Below are 23829 nucleotides of genomic sequence, written 5' to 3' on the forward strand. Positions count from 1 at the left end.
AGTGCTAATGCTGTGTGGCACCTTGCAGCACCCCTGAAAAGATCTCAAGTTGCCCCAGGGTGTTGCAGCACCCTAGTTTGGAATCATTGGCCTGTGTCTTTTCCATTTTCTGTACTTTACCATTGCACTTGACTCTAGGTACTATCTATGCTACCTAAGAGTTGCAGGTCTCTGAGAAGTTCCTCTTTGCTAGTGATTCTCAGCCAGCGTGCCATGAGATCCAGTGGGGTTAGTCATTCTCTGTGGAAGATTTGGTCACCTAGTATATCAGTGGGAGATAAATTCAGAATCAACTTATTCCTTTGTGTACTCTATTCTTTAAAAGATCTATTCTAAATTCGAGAAAATACCTCTTGGTTGGCTATCTTGGGATGTATTTGGAGACTTTCAGGTCCAGCTTATGAAACTAGTATGACTGCATAAACATTACTATTTGGGAGTTATGAGGGTACCTGCTTTTGTCTGAAGTTCTCATGGTTAAATGCATACCCTCTGAAGTTGTGGTTGGGTTCAGGTATGCACTTCTGTTATCACATGCAGGCTTAAACTGTAGATTTCTCTCAAGAAGCTCAGACTTGCTTGTCATCTGATCCTTGCTCCTGAAGGGTATCTTGAAAGACTGTGTTGTCATGCTAGACACTACATTGTAATTAGTACTTGTGCTTCTAGTTTGCATGAGGAAGCTTTTTAATCCCATAGGATTTATGTAATGCCCTTTCCCTCCCCCCAGCTGCAGTTTGCATATTTAAAAAATGGGGTTTGGTCAATACCCGTCTTAACTGAAAATACCCAAATGAGCATCTCTAACCTTAGTCAAACCTTATAGTTGAAAATACCATGGAGGCAGGCTTTCTAATATTCAGCTTAACTTTTAAGTGTCCTTTTTTTTTCCAAAAAAACCCTAAATTCCGTGTGAAGTGATCTTACTAAACAATATTATATTAAAGCAGATTCTTAAAGGCTGGGTTTAAATTGAAAATGTATGGTCAGCCATGGGGCTAGCCCTAGATTATAAGCAATAAAAGCAGTGGATTTTAAGATTTCTGGGTCAAGGAGTGATATAAAAAGCTCTTTTGTATGAAAGTGTCTTCATTAAATGATATTTAGGTCAAATTTAAGGCTCAGCATTTTAAACTTGATTTGGTGTAAAGATCTACCGTTAGCATGAAAGCTAAACTATATTTAAACGCTGGAAGGAAAACAGTTTAGGTGAGCATTATAGTAATCAGATGGCGTTCAGCTTAACATGGAGGAAAGTCATGTGTTCTGAGTAATAGAATAGAAATGTTCAGACAGATTTGCTTTGAGTGCTGGCAGTTAGGGTGTTGTTCAAATTAGTGTGCTAAAGCAACATGTAGATATTTTTCTTTCCAGATTTTTATAAATGTGTTAAACAAAAGGTTTCATATCTTTAAATTTACAGAAATTTCCTGTTGGATGCTCTGTTACTTGCTACTCTTTAAACTAAACCATTGGAAAGTAAGTGATCATGAGCCAACTTTGCATAAGTAACCCCAGATCTACTAGAACTGTTGTAAACAATATAGCTGAAATCTTAGAATTAAGAGTACGGGGAGAAAGGTAACTACGTAAGAGCACAGAAGGAAAATGTAAGGTACATTTTTAGATCTGAAATGATTTGGCAAGTCAGTGTTGTGAACAGACATAGGGCCAAGATCTCAAATGTCAAGAATTGCAGTGAGAAGTCTATTGCATGAACTGAAGTGGAAATGTTTGGCAGGAAGAAATGAAAAGAGAATGAGACTGGGGTTGAGGTCACAGTGTTTGGGTTTTTTTAATGAACAGAAACTCAGTTGGATTTGATGATGGAAGGGATGCGATTGGGATCATCTGTGCATAGAAAAATTAAGGGCATTTTTACACGTGCTCAGGGTAGGAGGTGAGGGGCCACTCTTAATTAGAGCAACCCCAAGAGCCGCTCTAATTAAAGCACCCGGAACGTCTTGTGTATCAGTGTCCTTGCGCTTCAAAATGCATAAGGTGCTTTATCTAAAATTCACTGAATGAGCTTTTAGTTAAAGTGCCCCTGCTGCTATTTCATTGCTGATTATTTGAGATGTGGAGGCTGGCTGGAGTGCAGTCATTGCCACGCTTGGGAAGACTGGATTAATAAAGTCTTCTCTGATGTGCTGTTATTTATAGGCACACTAGAGCAGCTTTCTGACTCAGTCGGACCAGACAGAATTGGGTCTAAGAAGTCACAGAGAGAGGAGTTGTGCGAGAGGAGGAGGGGTGGATGACACACTAAGCAGAAATGGTTGAATGGAAAGTGTGTCTGTCTGGGAATGCCCTATGTGGAGATAGTGTGGGCGTGTAGGTGAGTGGAATTCACAGAAGAATTTTTTTTTTTTGAGGATCTTCCTTTTGCTTTCAGGAAACACTGTTTTTACACACTTAGATGAGTGAGACTAAGACCAAGTGTAGGATAATGGTGTATGTTTTATGAGGTGCTTTGTTGTAGAATTTTTGTGTAGATGAGGCAGTTGATCAGACTGGTCAAGTAGAGACATAGAAGCAGGCTTGCATACAGTAGGGTAAATCAAGAAGATAGTAAACACAAGAAAAATGGCTATTGTGAAAGTCATTATGTAAACATGGCTTGATATTATACCACAAACGGCCTTAAACCAGCAGAGAGAGACCTGGGAGTTCCATGAAAGAAGTAAAAAGATGCATATAGTCAAGTATTCAGATAAATACAATGTAGCAGTTTAATGGCCATCCCTCCCTGGCACTGAGGGAGCTTTCTTGCAAAATGAAATAGGTTCAAGTCATCTGTGTGCCATTATGAATCCACGTATAATCCCTCTCATTTTTTCTCCTTGTTACAAGCATAGCATTTTCCTGATTTTATTTTTCTAGTCAAGAGCAGTAGCAGAGCTTGCTCTGGAAGTTTTCCAGCTTCTCAGCTGATGAACTTCTAATGGCTGCTTTTGAGTAGTTGCCTCCCTCTTCTGGGAGATTGTTGGTGCTGATTTTTTGTTGACATCTACTGGAAGCAATGCAGGACATTATTTTTGTGTGGCCAGGATTAAGTTTTGGGCAATTTGATTTTATTTTAGTGTTTTATCTGTTTTATAATTTTCCTTGTTTTTTATGGTAAACCAGGTAGAGCATTTTTGGGGAGGGCAGCATATAAACCTTATGAATTAAATTAGCATTCGGGTATACTCCTGAGATTTAAGGCTAGTTCTCTGAATTAGCAATAGTTATTCCTTTTATGAATTGTTATTCCTTTTATGAAGCCAATACAGTTGGTTAACCAATGAGTACTTTTGGTGGCCTTTTGGTATTGTTCACATTTGTGTTTAGAGCAAAGAATATGCATAAATAAAACTACCTTCGTGTGTGACATTAGATAGTCCAGTTGTCTCTGGAACTAGTTTCTTTCTTATCAGCACCCTGAGAGAAATTTAAAGATGACAAGGGCATGGAAATTGAATTTTTCTTTAACTTTTATAGGGGTAGCTCCCTCATCTTTGGGGGGGGGGGTGTACAGTGGCCATACGGTGGGCAGACAACTGTTGATGTCTCTGTTACATCACTTTTTTGAGGATGCATATATATTTTATTTCCAAAGGCCGAGAAGAATTGATTGTTAATTTAATTTTTGTGCATGTTTTGTGCTAACGTAAAGATTGTTTTGTTGTTGCAGATATGCAAGCCTTTATTTCTGCTGTGCTATTGAAGATCAGGACAATGAACTAATAACCCTTGAAATAATTCATCGTTATGTGGAGCTACTTGACAAGTATTTTGGCAGTGTGAGTTAGTGGTTGTCCTTATTGAGAACTTGTAAACATTTTTAAAATGTTTGTGTTTTGGCTTTATTATATATTGCACCATTTTTTCTCAGCACAAAACACTTTCAAAAGTGGTGGTTTCTCTGTTATTGGACACATGTACCTGATGTATCTGATAAAATTAATGTCATTTCTGCCAAGCCAAATTGGTAAGCATGTTTGTGTTAATACAGTTTATGTTTAAAACAATGGCATCCTAAAAAGAGGTGACTGAACCAGGTGGTTCCTGATTTTCATTAGCAGTTAAAGTACATTCCCATGAATAAAAACTAAATTCAGTGTGTTTTATTTCTGGGAATGCTGCTAATTATAGTACAGGAACTTCAAGCATCTTTATACATTGTACTTGTGGCTGTTTGTTTTTTTTGTTTTTTTTGAGAGGGTGGCAAAATCATTTGGCTCAGTGGGGCTTTTCATGGGCTGGAGGCTGTGTGAACAGCAGCATTGTTAACTTTTGGATGCTGGCCCTGCTGCTGACACAGCAAATCTGGCTGCCCCAGAGGTTAGCTTTGTGGTTGCAGAATTATGTCCTCAATGGGGATTGTGACCTGAAAATTCAGCAGTGGGGCAAATGGCAGTGGCATTAACTCCCATGGCTGCTTGAGCCACTTTGTCAGTGGGGCCAGCACGTGGGAAGTTAATGTGTTTCAGAATTACGTCCCCAGCAGAGATCATGAGGTATAGCTTCAGCAGCAGTAGTAGTGTTAACCCCGCAGGTGTTGGTCCCACCAACACAATGGCTCTGGCAGTCACATGGGTTAAACTCTCCCCTTCCTCCCCTTGCATAAATTTCCAGCTCCATGGGAAGCCCTGTAGGCTGGATGACCACCTTTTGTGGGCTGCTTTCAGCCCACGGGCTACATGTTTTGGCTCCTGTTTTGCAAAATGTAACATTAAGCTGTTAGTGGTCTTAAATTTCCATTGCGTATCATCTTATATTTTTGACGCTCAGAACATAGAGGACTAAAACAATGTCTTTATTACACATATACAAAACTTTAATGAAAGTTAAGGTTGCAAAATCAAGCACTTGAAATTATCAGATGTTAGATTTAGGATCTCATAGCCTTAATTTACCCTCCTTTCTGTATATGCATTCTAATAGTCTTTAATTATATGCTATACTTTCCATAAGATCCTTGCCATATTTGGTGAACAGAATAGGCAGTATTTACCTAACAATCAGTTAGTATTTTATTTCCTTCTCAGTGTTCAGTGTGTGGCCATAGGTCTTATTGCACTCTAACCTCTGCTCTGAAGAATTACCAATTTCTTTGTGGACTTTTCAATAGTGCTCATTATAACAATGTTTGTGAAGCACTGAAATACTAATTTATCTCCTAGTACCTATGTAAACGTGAGGGGAGATCCTCATTTTACAGATGGGGGGTCTGCGTTTGATATCAGAAGTGTTTAATAAATTCTGGGTGCCTAATCTACTATTCATATCCTCTGAGAAATCTTGTTTTAATCATTGCATAGTTTGTACAAAGCACAGCATACTTCAATTATAGCTGTGAGTGCTCAGCATTTTTGCAAATCAGGTCTCAGATTCTTGAGTCAGGCACCCCAGAAAGAGAAGAATAATTAATTTAAAAAAACAGACTTTTTACAGGGGGGTCATGTGACGCTAAGTAAGCCACTCAAAAATTGTGGCAGAGACAGGAATAGGATCCATTTAAGGGCAGCACTCAGTTGCTTTAAACATAAGACTACATTTTCTGTTCCTGCAGCTTCTACCTATTTTGTTCCATTTTAAAAATCCTTAACAGGTGAGGCAGGTGTCTTCTGGGATTTTATTTTTCATGACACAAGTCTGATTTATTTGCATACCAGTGCTGCCCTGTGCACTGAGCAAAGCTAGGTCTAGTGGGAGACTGGAATGTGATAGTGTAATTAAAGACTGTAGCATAAAGCCTATCCATGAGTAAACTGAATTACAATTGCACTGGCTATCTTTGCTTTGTTGTTTCCTGGTTTTTTTGAGTGCTGATTTCTGCAACTTTAATTATGGTCTCTTGCTTGATGTCTTTTTCATGCATAGTTTCCTTGCTTAAAAAAAGGCAAACAAAACCCCCCAAATTGCCTCCTAAAGCATAATATCAATAGCAACACGCAGTTAGCAGGGTTGGAACCTGTAGATCTTCCAATGATGGAAGTAACAGAGTAACTGAATAGGAGGCTGTCTTTAGTACTAGTATCTGAGTAGACCGTTGGACAATTTATTTACTGACAAGAGGGGAACAGGAGAACAGTGAGACTCAAATACTACGGCTTCTGTTTTGGGTTGTGGGTACATGAATATTCTAGCAAGTACTAATTCAACCTGTAGTTCTTGCATCCAGTCTCCTCACTCAGCCAATTTTATTTTGCCTAGTTCTATCCTGGCTTGTCATTTAATCCCTCTTGCCTTTAGTCTTAGTCTCCATGCAGGGCTCTTCATCTTCCCTACGACTGTTTATACTAATCTCTCAACCAGATTTTTAAAGGACCTAAGCATGTAAACATATGCTCTTGAAAATCTCACTAGGTACTTAACTCTGTTTCTGCTCACATATTTTTAAGCATCTGAGCTTTGTTCCATATGCCACTCTCAGTTCTCCCATTGCACCCTGGCTTATCATCAGATAGATCTTTCTTCTACCAACTGGCTTCCAGTCTCTTCTGCAATTTGTTCATCAGTCTGGCAACCCCTGCAACCCGCTTCCTGTCATAACTTCCTATTGCTTTGCTCAGACGGTCAGTCTCCTCTGAGGTCAGACTAAGTGATCTTAAAATTCTATAAATTCTTGGTCTCCTTTTTTGTTCAAGTCTGAATCACAGTATCCCCATACTGACTCTTTCTCCTTGCCTAGCCATTTCCTGTCTCCTTCCACTTCCCTGCCTTCCAGTCCTAGTTATGTGTGGCAGCTCTTAGCTTTTTGCTGCAATTTAGTCCCTGCCCTCAAGAAGCTTTTGTCTTGTCTGCATTTAAATTGGCCAACTTCCTCTTCTGTGTTTCCTGGCCCACAGCAGAAGGGGAGATTGCAGACTCAAAAAGAGTTTCCCTGGTTCTGGTTCTGACACTGGACTGGCCCCAACCTAACCTGCAGTTTCAAGAAAAATTATAGTACTTACTTTCCTGCAGCATCTGGCTAAACCTGTTGAGTGCAGACATTCTGCATTTTAGCTGGGAAACTCTAGAAAGTCTCTATGAAACAGATAAGAATTGTGACTTTTATGCGCTTATAACCTGACCAAGTTTGCATTGTCTTGGGAGCAGCAAGATCCTTGACAAAGACTACCTTTGGCAACCTGTCAATGTCATGCTTCAAACAGGGGGGTACTAGAGTTTCTTAGAGATCAAGTTCCCAGAATTTAACATTGACAAAATGAGGCACATTTCATTAATCTTCATATCACAACTCACTGAATGCTTTTGACTGACATCTTCCAAAAAATATTTGACTGGTAATAGATATGAAAAGTTCAGCTTGATTAGTTGAACATTGGTAAAGAAAGCAAAATCTTATAAAGCATTAGGTTACTTTAATAGGCAGTGATAACAACTGTATCTATAACAACATTTACTATACCTTTCAGGTGTGTGAACTTGATATCATCTTCAATTTTGAAAAAGCCTATTTTATTCTTGATGAGTTCCTTTTGGGAGGGGAAGTTCAAGAGACTTCCAAGAAAAATGTTCTAAAAGCCATTGAGCAGGCAGATCTGTTACAGGAGGTAAGGAAATGGTACTTCTCTTGCCTAAACAGCAGCATGCTGTGCTATGGCTAGAGCAGACTCTCTCTTTATAGTTGTAGAAAGTGCCTTTTAGCATGCTTAGCATGTAATCTCCTGTTAATTTTACTAGTTGTGCAGTAGTAGTAGTACAGTAGTCTTCACTTTATAACTAGTACATGCATATATAAATTATTGAATGATTTTCTTTACATACGTCTAAAGCTTTGAAAATTTACATGTAAGCTGCTTTTTTCATGCTTCTAACAGGAAATAATATATTTTGCTCTTTTAATCTATTCATATTTGATTTTTCTTATTAAACTTTAATCAATTTGATAGTTATCATTAATTTTTGTCATATCTGATGCATGTATGCTTCTCTACTATTTCATTGCTGAAAACAGAAGCTAGATTCTCTTCTTTGAGACTCTCTTTTTAAGGTATAGTTGATATTAACTGTTCTAAAGAAAGTGCATCTCTAATACGGTAGATAATTTAAAGTAGAAATGTACTACAAAGTTAGAACAATAGTTGCAGTTATTAGTTGTAGAAATATAGTATGAAGTAGAAAATCATTTAACTGTTTACTCCGTATCAGATATGATAATTGGATATTTTCACTGTTCATTTCTGATTTTGAAAAACCGATTCAAATATAAATTTTCTGAAATCTGTAGCTTAGAAAACAGTTATTGTAGCTATTGTACAGGAAAATCCTAGTGGGGGGGGGAAAAGTAAATACCACTCTTACTCTCCCCCATGTTCTCAGTATTTCTTTGTATATACCAACTATAGTCTTGAGGCTACAGCATTGGGGTGATGGAACCTCTGAATGTAAATTCAAAGTAATGTAAATTCTGTGACTGACTTGTGCTATGATGTTGAAAAATCACTTGACTGCTGTGTGTATCAGTCTGTGCTCACTTTGCAGGCACCATGAAATTTTTAAGCTTTGTAAAATACATTGAGACTCATTGCTAAAAGGTGCTAGCTAGGGAGGAGTAAAATAATATTCTAGCTTTCTGTTGTGACTATTTAATGGGTTACTTGGATACTCCCAAGTGACCAGTGTGTCATGAACATTCCATGTTCCCAAGCTTCTCCTCTTTTACCCATACTGTTACCCTATGAACAGTTTATTGTTAAATTACAAGATTGCATTCTATATTCTCTACCTTCACAATATTTAATGATCTTTTGTTAATCCAGTTAGTTTAAATCAAGGGTGTCCAAACCAATCTGGCCCCTTGGGCTGCAGGTGCCTGAGTGTGATGCTAGATTCTGCCCACAGTGCTGCTAGGGCTGCCAGGGTTCTGCCTTTTGCCAGGGATCCAGCAGCTCTAATACAAAGCCTTGCCACAGGGCCAGTCGCTGCTTCAGGGGGAGGTGTTAGCATGACCAGTAACCAGGGGGTTAATGTGGACTTGCAGCCCCTTATCAGCCTCAGCTAATGCAGGGGAAGATGTTGGCAGCTATTGCTATGTATTATTGTCACTGAATGCCACAGATTCCTGTGGTCACCAGCATTGTGGAATGGTAAATTTGGTAGGGGCTATAGTGATAACACCCCTCTGCAGCAATATGAAGCTGACATGGGGATACAAACACTTGTCTCCACTCCTCCATTCCAGCTGTCAAAGTAGATGACTAACTTGCCTTCCTGGGTTGTATGTTTTTTAAACATCTGGTATAAATGAAAGACATACTGGGTGTTCACAGCAGAGAAGCTATTTCTATTATTGTTCTGGGAAGTAGATAATTATATTGATCTTCAGGATGTGTTTTGAAACTTCCTCTTGTTATCCTTGTAGACCGGATTTTCCTAACAAGAAGTGATTGATTTTTATAGGGCTACTTGTGCTATTCTGGCTGGATTTGGGCACTCTAATAATGCCATTTATTGTTATGGAATACAGAACTTGCTCAATGATTATTCCATGAGGCTTAAGCTTTCATTCTTCTATAAATAATTCCACTTCCAAATTACAATATATAGCGCTTGCTTTCTTTGGCCATGTACAAATGTATCGTTTCATGTATAGTAGGAACCGGAATTGTACAAAAGTTGATTTTCCTTCTTCTGAACCAAAACTGACAGTTCTGGAAGAAAAGTAAGCTGACTCCAACCAAGTAGAAGTTAGGTCTGGGAGAATGAATATTTATACCCCCCCTCACTTTCCTCCAGCTTAAGTCCTCCCAGGCACTGGAAGAGGTGGAGCCATGAGGCAAAGGCTTCCATGTCTCTGAGAACAGGAAGGGAAGGAAAAGGAACAACTGCTTCCTGTTGGCTCCTTCACTTCCTGAGGTCCCTGGTGTGAGAAGTGGGCAGGAAACTTTGCGCTGTCACTCTCTGCTCAGCTTCTGAGCACTGGGAGCTTAGTCTTGCTCTTTGCTTGCTTCTCACTCCAGATACCTGAGTGCGGAGTAGGTAGGGAGTTTTGCCTCACCTCTCCCTCTGTTTGTGTCCCCAGAGCTGAACGGAGGGAATAGTGTTTGTCCCCACTGTGAAAAGTAGAGAGGGAGTTTTGGCCTGACTTTCCTTCCAGATATAGAAGGAATGGAGCAGGCACATTTTCCCCAGACCTGGATGTCACTGGTCTGGGAAAGGCTCTCGGAGCAGGGGAGGCAGAGTGGTTGTCAACTTGAATGTCTGCACTGCTGCTTCTCTCAGAATAATTGCTAGCAGTGGAAACGTTCCACCGTTAGAAATGAATGTTAGTATGTGAGCTTTGTGAAGATATCTTCCCTCTCTCTTTTTTTTTTTTTTTCAGTAATCTTTTTTTTAATTAGGTTTTCCTTTTGACTTCTTTTATGCTCTCTCAAGGATTAACTTCTACTTGAGTGAAACAATTGTGTAACACACCTTACTGCTTTCAGGGTTTATTTTGCTCTGATGGTGAAAGAAATGTGAGTTTAGTTGTTTTTTTTCTTACCATGTAATAGATTAATCATATCTGTGAAATACAAAATGGAAGGCTTTTGAGACCTGTTCTTCTACTTCACTGTTATTTTAGCTAAAGAAAAAAACCAGCAACTTTTTATATGGGCTTTAAACAAACTTATGATTTGGTATGGGGGATCTCTCTCTTTTTTTTCATTCTAGTGAACATAGTCTGTTAAAAGAGTATATTTAAATATTTGGAATAGTGTTCCCACTGAAGAATTTTATAGATCAGGTAATTTTTCCTTTTCCACATAGCTCAAAAGTCTTAAAGAGCGGAATGCATTTCTTGGGTTATGCCAGGTTTTTCTAACATGGAAATGCTTTTTTCTTTCCATGTCTATTCCTTGTGTGCACAACGCACCACAAAGCTAAAGGCTTTCCTTAAGCCCTGTATTAAGTTACCTAATGAATAATTTCACATGATAAGAAAATTAGTAAGTTACTTATCAAAAGTATCATTAATAAGTTAACTTGTCTAAAGTGTTTTGAAGATGAAAAACTGCACATGTGTTTTGAAGATGAAAAGATGCTTATCCACAAGGGAACATCATTTCACATACCTTAAGTGGTTTCTTCAGAGAAGGACTCCCTAATGGGAGTTCTGAATTGTCCTGAATAATTTTAAAAAGAAAAATATGCCCAGACTTCAGTTATTGAAGAGTTTATGGACCCTCACTAGGCTTATCTATTTTTATTCCGAGGGCAGTTTTTCAGGAGTTGCCTTTATTTTGGGTACTTCTGGCAGTGTACAATTTGTAAGCTTTCATTACTCTTGTGGCCTCCTACAAACACTGCTAGATGTAGTCTCTCTGTGACTGTGGAGACTTGTATATTCTTCTCCTGTGTATGTTTGATTTCTTCTTTACTCAGTGTTTTACTTTTCTTGGTCCCCTCCATTGATAACGTTGTGTTTTGGTATTGCCCACCGAGTTGTCGGAGAAACAGTTTACAAATAAGTAGGGGTGCACTGATAGAGATTTTGGAACCGATATTTAAGGAGGCATATTGGCCAATACAGATCTGATACACCTGCCATCTGCTACTAAGTCCATTGTGGTGGAAGGGAAGGAGTGTGTGTGTGTGTGGGGGGAAGTACAATGCCTCCCACGGTAAGGGAAGGGGCAGGGGCAGGTGCTGCCCAAGTCGGGGGGGGGGGGGGACATGGGACAGAGCTGTGGGGGGGGTGGCTCCCACCACTGCTTGCACCCCAAGAGGTCGGTGAGTATGTGGCCCGGGATCTGTGCAGCGCAGAGTGGGCTGCAGCTTCAGGGTAGAACTGGTGCTGCATGGGGCTCTTCTTGCTGGGCTCTGGGCTCAAAGCAGGTTCTAGCAGCAGTGGGAGGAAGCTGCAGCCACCGCAGATTTTGCCGCATCTCCACTCCCAGACCCGTGCTGCCGCCTGGCACAGCCCCAGCTGAACACCCCACCTCCACCCAAACGCCAGAAAAAGGTTAGCGTTAGTGCAGAATATAAAAAAAATAGCAGGAGCTAGTTTCTGCACTGCTGGTTTTTTCTTCTTTGTTAATATTTAATTATTTAGAGTTTGCGTTTGTAGGTTTTCTCATTCAAACCGTAATTTAGTAAAACTTCAGTACGTGCAGAGTAAATCCCTGTTCAGCAGATTTATTAAGTACATGCTTCAATTGACTCCAAATGCTTAAGTGTTCTGTTAAATCAGAACTCAAGCCAGTGGTCGACCAAGTATTCAAGACATCTGTCTTATTGTAATTCTTACTTTTAAGTACTTGGTTATTAGAAACCTGCCTTTTTGAGAAGTAGTGTTAGGCTTTTGACAGCCCTTCTTACTCATCTCATTACCTCTGACTTGTTTCCTTTCACCAATTTATGCAGTTATGTTTGTACTCATTAATTTATCTTCTTGAATAGCCAAAATATGTTTGTGTTATTTTTGAGTAAAAATCATGTTATATGACTTAACAAGTCAAATTGCATTCTATCACAGGGGTGGGCAAAATACAGCCTGTGGGCCAGATTTGGCCTACAAGGTCATCTAGCTGGCCTGTGGGACCCCTAAAAAATTTAGAAAATATTTACCTGCCCTTGGTTCCTGTCAGAAAGGACAGGAACCAGGGGCAGTAAGACCCAAGGGAAGCCCTGCTGGGCTCCTGCAACAGCATGGCCCACCCAGCAGGGTCTCCTGGCTTGGGAACATGTGGCTTCACTGGCACCAGGATCTCAGGTAAGTGGGGTGGGGAGGACAATGGGGAAAAGCAGCCCCATGGCCGGTGCTCCCTCCTGCAGCCACTTGCAGCCTACATGGGGCTGTCCTGAGCAGGCACAGGCAGCCCTATGCGGGCTGTGAGTGGCTGCAGCATGGAGTGCTGGACATGGGGCAGGCGAGGGGCCACTTTTCCCTGTGCTCAGCACCAGCTTGTAACCCACCCCCGTTGCCAGCCTGGGCCCTGTGCCAGCTCCAGGCTTGCCTGGCAAGGCTGCGCCATGGTGGGAGCAGCTGCTTGGTGTGGAGAAACGCCCCGCCCCCCCCCCCCCTCCCCCCGCTTACCACACTGGGCAGTGTTTGCCACTGCCGCCTCTGGGCTGCCCAGTGCATGAGCAAGCCTGGAGCTGGCTTGGGTCCCAGGCTGGCAGCAGGGGTTGGTTACAAGCTGGTGCTGAGCGTTGAACAGTGGCCCCTTGCTTGCCCTGTGGCTGGTGCCCTGCACTACAGCTGCTTGCAGCCTGTGTGGGGCTGCCTGTGCCTGTTCAGGACAGCTCAGTGCGGGCTGCGAGCAGCTGCAACAGGGAGCGCTGGCCACAGGTTGGGGGAGGGGCTGCTTTTCCCCGTGCTGAGCACCAGCTCCTTCCCTGCTGGCAAGCAGGGGATCGGGGCTGTGCACCGCCTCCCACCTGTACTGTGGGGTTGGGGGGCACTGGGAGTGAGCGGATGCTGGAATCTGGGAGCGTGGGACTGCACCAGTGTCCCAGGGCCAGCACTGGTGGGGCCCAGGGCAGGGCGGCAGGAGTACGGGGTTCCAGCCAGCAGGGGCTCTCTGGAGTTGGGCCAGCTCCCCACTCTCTGCTGGTGCAGCCCAGCCTGGCTCCACAGACCCCTGCCAGCCTGCACCTCGCTCTGGGCCCAACGGTGGTGGCCCTGGGACATTGGTCCCAAGATGGTGACCAGGGGGTGGGGCACCTGTTGAGGGGCGGGGCACCGGTCAAGGAATGGAGCTACCCATGCAGCCCTCCCCCCAAAATAATTGCCTGCCCCTGGTTTATCAGCATGTATTAAATAAGAACAGATCTATTAAGCCTTGAGCTCTGATGAATTGTTTACTTAACTTTCGGTGTTACTTTTTGGATGCATTTTTTTCATTTACCTATTAACATTCCCGTATCCCATCCCACCAGCGTTACCATATTTTATCTTTTTCAACAGTCAGTTCAGATGTTCTACTGCAATTTCATTTTAAATATTGAAAACTTTTTTTTTAGTTAAAACCCACCAGTAAGGCCAGTGAGTCCAGTCTTTTGATATATGGTAACTTCCCCCCTACTTTCTTACATAGTAATATTTTGTTAAGAACGTAATATTTCTAAAACGTGTGATTTATTAAAATTGTGCAGCAGTTACTTTTAATATTTTAAAGTATCTTGCATTCTAAGTTAGTGGTAACTTGTCCTTGCATGTGAGGTAGTAGAGAGTCGCATTCAGCTTTTTTCCTATTATCTCTACATTTCAAAAGTTAAACATATGCTGCTTTATTTGTTTGAAAGTAGAGGGAATTCTTGAATACTCCTATTTATGCCACAAGAATTTTCTACCGGAGAGAACTTCTCAACTGGAAACTTGATTAAAAGAAAACAGCTATATATATTGGCTGTAGGACTGTATGCTTATAAAGATAATAACAATGCTGCATAAAAATAGTGCTAGCAGCAGCTATTTTTAAAACAAACAGTAAAATCCTGGAACGCTGAAACCTATAGAAAGATCCCCCACAAGTAGCTAATAGTATAAATATTTTCCTCATCTGTGTAAAATGATAACCTGTCTTTATTTATTTATTTTATTGGTCCCTTGAGTGATAGTTTGAGAGGTTTTCATGTAGGTGAATAAACAGGTTTAAAAAAAACAAATTGTATGGAGTGAGCAGCTCTCCATCACCCTGTACAGTATTGAGTGAGCAGCTCTCCATGGTGAAGGGTACTTAAAAATCAATTTCTGAATTGAATCTTTCACTTACACCAACTCTAAAAGCCAGAATTCTTGTATGCGTAACCTTCAAATATGAACTAGTGAAATACTGTTTTTGCATCTGTAGACAAGTACATTTCCCTGTTGTTCTTGTTTATTAAACATGAAAGATAGTAGTAGTCTTGGATAATAATGTTGATATCTAGCACAGTCTTGCACATATTGATACAGAAGAGAAACACTTCTTAAGGATTACATAATGTCTGTTGAAGTCAAATTGGGACAAACTGTCACATCTGTAGACAGCGGTCTTTTAAAATCTTATATATGTGCTTAATTTTATGCTTTTGTAGAAAATGTCTTTTGATTATATTTCTAGGAATGTAACAGCACTTTACTGGAAGAGGAATCGTGTCCCAGTTCCCCCGCATCTGAACAGCTAGTGTGCTTCTGCGGGGCTTTTGGGCACTTTTATCTAATAGCTGATTCAATCTGCTATTAGATAAAAGTGCCCAAAAGCCCTGCTGAAGCACGCCATCTATATAGACACTGGGGAGCTGCGTTAAACTGACACGATTTCTTTTCTGAACACGCACTGCACTTGGCACAGGGACATGTTTAGCTGAAAGTAAAGCACTGAGTTTTTGTTTTTTTTCCATGTCTGTAAACCCCATGAAAGACTAACTGGTTCAGAGAGGGATAAGCTTTCATGGGCAACATCATACTTTGTCAGTACTCTCAAAGTATAGATCAGGCAGTATCTGACAAAGTAGGCGGTCACCTATGAAAACTTGAACCATTTAGTCTTTAAGATGCTGTCATGCCCTATCTTATGCCTGGCTTCAGACTAACATGGATAACTACCTTGCTCTACTTTTAGATTCAGATGTGAAACATAGATCCTTACTAGTTGTGTTTATTGGAGATTTTATGCCATTTTAGGCAAGTAGATGTGTCAGTCCTGATATCCTGACCAAATAGAAGTAACATTTTTCTGATTTTTAAGGTGTTGATTTGCGACATGAAACCTTGGTTCTGTTCTTTTGTTCTTGCTCTGCCACATCTCCCAAAACCTTAAGCAAATTTCTCTTTTTATTTTGTTATCTAGTGCTTGTTACTAAATACATCCATTAAAGTTTGAAATGCTCAAATACTGTGGAAACAAGTGCTGTAGTAAAACCTGCCCACAGATAAATTACTCCAATCCAGTTAATTCAAACCTACTCAAATTTCCTTAAATTCACATTTCGGTGTTAGGTTAGATGATTCCTGTGCCTTTGTACTTAGTTCCCATAGCTCAGGGGTAGCCAAACTGTGGCCAAAGAACAGGGAGGGAACAGGCAATGCAGTGGCAGATAGGGCAAGGAGCAGAAAGCAGAGTAGCTGATCTGCCTGCGAAAAGGGATTGAAATGGCACTTGGGAAGGCTGTGGGGCTAATTTGTGGCACACCTGCCAAGATCGGCCCTACTGTTATTCTTGTTTGCATTATTAAGGGATAGAAGTATCTGTAGACGCTTATTGTGGAGCAAGTAGGGTTATTTTTACTACATTTTATTTGAGATTAGGTAATTTATTTCACAATCTTTTACTCAAAGCCAGAATACAATAATTTTGACTCAAATTGAGAATTCAATTATTTTACTTACCAGTTAGACAAATATTAGTTTATATACTTTGAATTATTGAATAAATGTTTAACTGCCTTCAGTGGACCAAAAGATACTATAAAATATTGGATGAGATCCTGCTTATGAAAACATCATTCAGTCATGTTTTATGTAATGTTAATTGAATTGTCATTCATTTACCATATCTATTTGAATACAAGACAAGGTTTTTTCCTCTAGTCCAGCATGTGGGGAGAGCCCCTTGTCTTACATCTGTATACAAGGAAACCTCATTAAGGACATTGTCTCATAAAACGGTTGCCAAAAGTAACATGTTCTAGGTCATAGAAACCAACTATGAATTTGATTAAATGCAACCAAGACTGAGCACGACTATAAAACAGATGGCCCATATTAGGTAAACATGCTTCTGGAAACCTACCACAAGGATAGGTTAGTGTCACCTATCTGATAAGAAGGGATCCATATATATATAATGTGGTGGCTCGTTTTAATCATGGAAAAATGTGAAATTTGGGTTACTTTTTTTTAATCTGAAAATTGGGGATTTGTTTTTTTTTTGTTTGTGTGTTTTTGTTTTTGTTTTTCTTTAAGGAATTTTTTTTTGTGTGTTCCAAGCCAAATCAGCCTAATCAATTCCAAGTCTGTGAGTAGTTCAAGAACCATATGTGGCCCTGGTACCAACAAGCATCCTCCACCCCCACCTGGGGCTTCAGATGCTTCCAAATCCTTTGGTGGGCATCCTATATGCAGGCTCAAGCTTGGAGCCTTGGGGTTTGGATACCCCTGAGTTTTGCTTCCCCTCAACCGGATGGCTGCAGGAGTAAGCTAGGGAGGAGTCTCCCGTTTCCATAAAGTCGGTGTATAGCCAAAATCTTCCCACTGGAAGTGAAAGTGGGAGGCTATCTATGTATTACCCAAGTCAGGTACCTACCCCCTGCCAAAAAATGGTTTTCCCATGCAACTAGGAAAGCCACCTTAGTGGTCATGGTATTCCACACCCCCCAGGTAATTGGGGATTTTTTTTATCAGAGAAAACTGGGATCCCTGCTGGGAGGATGCATGATAGTGCCCATTGACTGCAGTCCCCCCTCAGTGCTGACTCTCTCTTTCTAAAGTCATGGTAAGCCACTGCATTGCATACATTCTGACTTCTTTACTCCCACAGCTGAGTTGCACCTTCCTTTCCCATTCGGAGTGATTCCTGTTTCTTCACCAGCCTTAAATGTTTGGCAAATATCGCCAAGCGGGACCCCAGATAGTTCACTACAAATCTCTCTGTCATCTCAGCATGTTGCATTTTGTTAGTGTGGTTCTGCTCTGTGAGGTGAAGCTGGACCAGATTGCTCTGTGTGCCATCTGCAAATAAATATTTGGAGGGTCCCAGGTCTCATGACAAGAACACCCAATTCACATCATGAGTGAGGGGCTAACTAGCCCATGAATCCTTTGTTGGGGGTGTCTGGAGTACATATTTGTACTGAGCAGTGCTGAGTTGTGGGTTCACCTGTGGCTTGAAGGCCTGTTGACCTTAGTGGGGCCCAGCCCAATAGGGTAAATCACAAGCCTTTTGGCTTTGGACTAATATCATGCATAGTTGGGTGTCAAAGTGCTGCTTAAAAGTGTCTTTATGGAGTACCTGTGCTGAAACTTGCAGCCGTTTCAAAAAAGATAAAATGCATCAATGTTAGATGAACCAAGTATATAGCGTACTGTATGCTAATTTCTACAAATGTTTAAGAGCTGTGCTTTCAAATTTTGTTCCTCACTTCCCTGTGCTCAGGGAGAGCAGGATCTGACAGCAAGGATAGGGGAAGAAGTTGAGGGGAGGCAGAGGGCAAGGGGGCTACATGGACCCCCCCCCCCCGGCTATTTTTTTTTTTTTCACTACTAGAGTAATGGGAGGCAGCGTTCAAATTCAAGGCAGACCTCCAATACTTAGATTCTGTAGTGGAATATTATAACAAATTTTATAAATTTTCCATATTTAAAATGTAATTATTGGGGAATCACCTTATAGTCAGGGCTGTCTTGTAGTTGAGTAAATACTGTGTATTGTTTGATGGCATTGGATTGTATTAAAAGTTAAAACAGTTAAAATAATATGCCGTAAATAAGAGAGAGTAGGGTTGTTCTGAGGTTTTATCAGCTCTTATTTTTTTTAACTTTCACAAATAGAATCAGCTTAACGCATGTCAGTAAAACTTCTGAACCATGCTACAAGAATGTGCCTTGTTTATGTTTGTTTTATATTAGTTGCTTTGTTTCTGTGTGGTGATAGAGAAGTTAAGGCATATTTCTACAGCTCCAGAAGTGTGTCTTCACAAGAAGGGACTAATAATCTTTTCATAAAATTTTGTTTGATTTGAGTGTGTTTTTCCTAGTAGTTGGATTTGCTTAAAGCAGTTGTCCTGTATAAATTCCCTAATGTGCTTTCCTTCCACTGTTCTTGAAGCCACCATAAAAAGGTCCACAATGTGTCTAAGAAGTAGATCTAGCATATAGGGTGAATAAATAATAGGAGTAATCATAGGAATATTAAAGAATCATGTTGTTACAGTAAATTCTCTGTTATCTGGCATCCCTGGGGTAAGGGGATTGCTGGTTATGTAAAAACTCCAGTGTTCTGAAATAACTCAGCGGGGTTTTAAGGTAACGTGGAGCTGTGGGGGTGGCAGTGGCTGCACACACCTGCTGCAGGGTGCAACATGGAGCGACGACAGTACGGTTGAGCAGTGCTCAGGGCAGTGCATACAGAGCAGCAGCACAGCTACCATATGCAAGCTTTTCTTCTCCGCCCCATCCCCAGTGTTCGGCCGGTGGAACAGGGAGGCGGTGCAGGGTGGCAGCAGCCACATGTGGATCAGTGACAGTGGTGGGTGGTGACAGCGGCCTCTACATGTGAGCTTTCCCCCCCACCCCCTCCACGTCTGGCCAGATGGCCGGAAATTCCAGTTAGTAAAGTATTCCAGTTGTTTTAATACCAGATAACAGAGATTTTACTGTATAAGTATTTAATACATTGATCATTAAAGACAAATACAGTTCTCAGTTAAAATAGTGGAAGACCATCCTGGGGGTCACTATATTAATATAGTATCTATGTAAAATAAATGACCTTATTGATGTCAGTGGATGAGCTGTTCTTGTGACCTGCTCATGAGCACTAAGACAGACAAAAAGAAATGTAAAAATCTAGAACTCTCAGTTCAGAGGTGATGCCTTTTATTAGACCAACTAAGAAATCGCAAAAAAAAAAGTATTTTCCCACAAGCTTTTGGGCTCATGTGCCCAGGCCAGAAGAAGGGTGCATAAGCTTGAAGCAGCAATGGAGCCATGCACTGCCAGGTATCGGAGCCTGTGCAGACCACAGGCGCCCGCTGCCTGCTGCTGCCACTGGTGGTAGGGGCTGTGTGCCAAGGGAGGGGTGCGTGTGGGGTGTCCCATCTCCCCCACCCTTTCTAACATCCATGACACGCATAGCTGAGCTCCACACTCCCACCTGCCCCAGCCCCATGCTCTGCACTCCCACTAGGCTGTAACCCCCTTCCCCACCCCACCGCTGCTTCCCTGCCTGGAGCAAGCAGGATGCCAGGGAAACTGAGCAGGTCCCTTGGAGGCTACAACAGTGGCAGAAGCAGCCCTACCCAGAAACTGTGCTAGCTGGGTAGGCCCTTCCACCCAGAAGGTTGGAAGTGAGGTGTGCAAGATGGCCAGGGTACAAATTAGTTGGTGGACACCCACAGGCTGGATCAAATTGTGCGGCAGACCAGATCCAGCCCGTGGGCTGTATTTTGCCCTCCTCTGCTCTACAGGGTGCAATGTACTGCTGTTTAGTGATGTGAGACAGAACTGGAGTATCAGATTCACTATGGCCACAGTAACTCACCTGAAGCATCAGGTTAAGAAACTCTGCTTCCTGACAGGGCTAATTAATCCAAAGAGGATGATGCAGTAACCTGGCTAAACAGTTTCTGGTACCCTAACCTGCTCTTTTATGTTTACACAGTTCTAATTTATGCCATGTAGAGATATACACACACGTAAAGAAAATCCCTGACAGCAAGAACTCACGTAAGCTAAAACAGAAGGGAAGAAAAAACCCACCAAGATCTAGCTGAAGAACAAATATAGTATTAGTTTTCCTCTGGTGTTTTGTAGCCTTATGTATTGAATACATATGTGAATACATAATTTAGATGTAAAGTCAATGGGGAAAGGCTTGAAATACTGCATTATGGCAGGTTTATATTGCTTGTATATGAAGAGGAGTTGGAAAAAAACTAGTTTTACCCCCCCACCCCTTCTCAGAGTTGACATTTTTAATTGCTGTTCTTTTCAGTTCTGTATCTTTCAAGAGAAGTACAGGCATACCTTGTTTTATTGCGTTTCACTTTATTGTGCTTCGCAGATATTGCGTTTTTTACAAATTGAAGGTTTGTGGCAATCCTGCATTGAGTAAGTCTATCGGCGCCATTTTTCCATCGGTTAGCATTTTTTAGCAATAAAGTATTTTTTAATTAAGGTATGTACATTGTTTTTTTAGACATAATGCTATTGCACACTTAATAGACTACAGTATAATATAAACATAACTTTTATATGCACTGGGAAACCAAAAAATTCGTGTGACTCGCTTTATTGCGATATTCACTTTGTTGCGGTGGTCTGGAACCGAACCCGCAATATCTCCGAGGTATGCCTGTACACATTTTAATGAAATGCAGATTATAAAGGAGTGTCATTCTGTTTGAAGCATCAGATTTGAAGGACAAAATACAGTAGCCTTACAGTAAAGCAGAGCCTTCTCCAACCAGACAGTATGTTTAGTAAAATCACTGAATGACAACTCCATTGACTGAAATCCTCGAAACAAAGTGCATACAGTAACACTGCAAGCATCTTCACATTGTCCTGACATTGTGTCTCTAGTCTCTTATAGAACAAAGCATCTCTAGGGACAAACCAGTGGTTCAGTCTGTAGAAAGAGTCCATCCTTAACAGGTCTGCAGTGACGGTTGATCATTATTATGCTATGGTAGGGTTTTGTTTTTTTTTTGTTTGTGGGGGGTTCCTTCTGAGGTACATGCTGTTCACTGAAACTGGGGCTCATACCACAGAGGCTACTTTGCAGCTATCAGATGGTAAAGACTCAGTTATAGTAATGCATAACTCTTAAAAGTCTTTAAATAGGAAGCATTATAATAGAGATTTCTTATATCACTTTAATTTGCATGGCTGCCTGTTCTTAAAATTAAATTTAACACTAATGAAGCAGGATTTTTCCATATGGCATATATAACCTGAAGGCATTTATTTCCCCATTTCATTTTTAATTATGTTAAATTTCAGAAAATCAGTTTTATTTCCTTGTATTTTTTCATTCAAACACCCAAATTTTGACACCCAATTCCATGCCAGAAAAACTTAAAAAAAAAAAAAGAGAGAGAGAAGGGAGATGCAATAAATACAATTTTGGGAGAGGCAGGTCTGTTGAGAAGATTGTAAAGGGCTACCCTTGTGGTCCTCAACAGCTTACCTGTTAAGTGGCCCTCCAGCCAAAATAATTGCCTGCCCCTGCTGTAGACATACCCTGCATCTTCTGCACCCTCAAGTACATTGTAACTTGTTTTTTATCTGTAGTTTTTGTTATGCCTATTTCTAAGGAGAAGAAACTTGTAAATCTCCTAGTTCAATCTCCAAGTTGGAGTTTTTAAAGACTTGCTAAAATTGATTGCATATTTTAAGGTTTTGTGCTACAGAGCCTTTATAACTTAAAGCATGAAAAGAATTTTGCTAAAAAGGACTGTTTACCAATTTTTTTAAAAGTAATTTTCTTTCTTAATCTAAGTAGTTTGATAATGAAGTGATACTTGCATATTAAGCCATCTACTGTTACATTTCTGCATCTGGCACTGAGGTCTAAAATAATTGCTATGGCCCTCCCCCCACATAACTTGGCTGTTGGTAATGCTAACCACAGGATACGTGTTGAAAAACATAGGTACATGACTTGGATTAAAATACTTTGTCTAAACTGCATCTGTGGTAGTGTGGTATTTAAGTGAACTTGTGAAACAATTTTTGCTTTATGTTAGTGTTGCTCTAATTAGAGAAGTATTACCAGTAAATTAATATTCTGTGTAAAGTTCAGTCACAGGGAATTAAATATATGCAAATTCTTGTGTTAGCCTCTTCCCTGATAATCTTTAAATGTTTATGGTTGTAATAGCAAACAATTCATATTACACTTTTAAGAAAGAGTTTATGGTATTATACACCAGCAAAGAAGAGTGCTATGGAGAAGCATGATATCTTCACTGTTTTTATCCTGCAACCCAAAATGCATGTAATGTAGTCACCCTAGTGCACCAGTGGGTGCATGCTAGTAAGCAGTCATGCTAGTTCAGTATGCCCAGAACTGAACTAAGCCGGTTGTAGCACATCTGTTTTGGGGTGAAGCCTGCATGGAAAAGCCATTGAGCTTTCTAGTATGGACCTTTGACAGTATACATGTGCCATCAGGAGCGAGTTGCTGACTGTAAATCTCAAAAGTTCTAAAAGACCTTTAAACTAAAACATTGTATTTCTTCGTTAAAACATCTTATAAACCAATGCGAGTTTGTTTTTGTTTTTTAAAAGAAACTTATTGGAATCCTATAACCTATGTTTTTCACTATATTTTTGCTAGTTGGATTCTTTTCAACAATAAACTTTTGGTTAATCTAATTAAATGATGTGTTTCCTTGCAAATCAGTAGCAGTTGAAATATGTTAGTGTTATAAGTAATTAAATTTATTTTTGTGTGAAGTTTAGAAACCTTTTCCTAGTAATACTTAAACCCAGGTGTAAATAGTTTATTGAAGTGGTCACTATAAAATGTTCACTGCTGATTTTGTATTTGTAGAGCCAGAATGAAGACTGGGGAGGTTTGTCTGAGGATATCTTATGATTAAGAGCATTCTAAGGCATTAGCCCTTTTGACCCCCATCTAAATTATTGGTAACTACCAAATTTACCATTTTGGTGGCATGGATTAAATGGGTGCTATGCAGAGACTGTTGCACGCGTAATGAAATCCTTGCAAGGATAATAAAGAGAAATAATGGGTGATGGGCTTAACCGTATGCAACATTTGCATGATGGTATTTGGAGAGTGTTTTGAGTGTTCTGTTTTATTTTCCTTTTTATACTAACAGCATCAGTTTGAAGTGCGTGACTTCTGTGGGCTTTGTTTTGGTGTTGGTAATTAAGTGGGTTAATTGAGGCTAGAGAAATGGGTACCAAAACTAATTACTAAATAGATGTTTGGCTTTTATATTTATAATCAACCCACTTAAATATTTATATTTTCTGAAAAATGAGTTTTTACATCTGCTATGCAAAGGAAGTGGGCCCTAATATAGAATGGGTGCTGCTGCAATTGATTGTATATCTAATGCCAGATGCTGCATGACAGAACAAAGCTTATTTGCATATATAGTGCATTGCAACATATTTTTGTGCAGGCCATAAGAGATGAATACATTGTGGCAATACTACAAAGAAAAGGTAAG

At 40.5% G+C, this 23829-nt stretch overlaps 1 protein-coding gene across 6 annotated transcripts in view; it reads left to right on the forward strand.

Annotated features, from left to right (window-relative positions):
- Nucleotides 1-23829, forward strand: part of AP1S2 (adaptor related protein complex 1 subunit sigma 2) — a 91288-nt gene that overhangs the window by 48565 nt on the left and 18894 nt on the right. For 3 of the 6 annotated variants that reach the window (XM_090063191.1, XM_090063177.1, XM_090063194.1), the window contains exons 3-4: nt 3677-3785; nt 7407-7544. In XM_090063191.1, coding sequence (XP_089919317.1) covers nt 3677-3785; nt 7407-7544 — 247 coding nt within the window. Of the gene's footprint in view, nt 1-3676; nt 3786-7406; nt 7545-23180; nt 23276-23781; nt 23825-23829 lie in introns of all 6 variants that reach the window. The other 3 variants (XR_016444253.1, XR_016444252.1, XR_016444254.1) reach the window with 2 other exon arrangements.

This window comes from Crocodylus siamensis, chromosome 1, assembly GCF_052110815.1.
Source record: "Crocodylus siamensis isolate JL-2025a chromosome 1, ASM5211081v1, whole genome shotgun sequence".
Classification (NCBI taxonomy): Eukaryota; Metazoa; Chordata; order Crocodylia; family Crocodylidae; genus Crocodylus; species Crocodylus siamensis.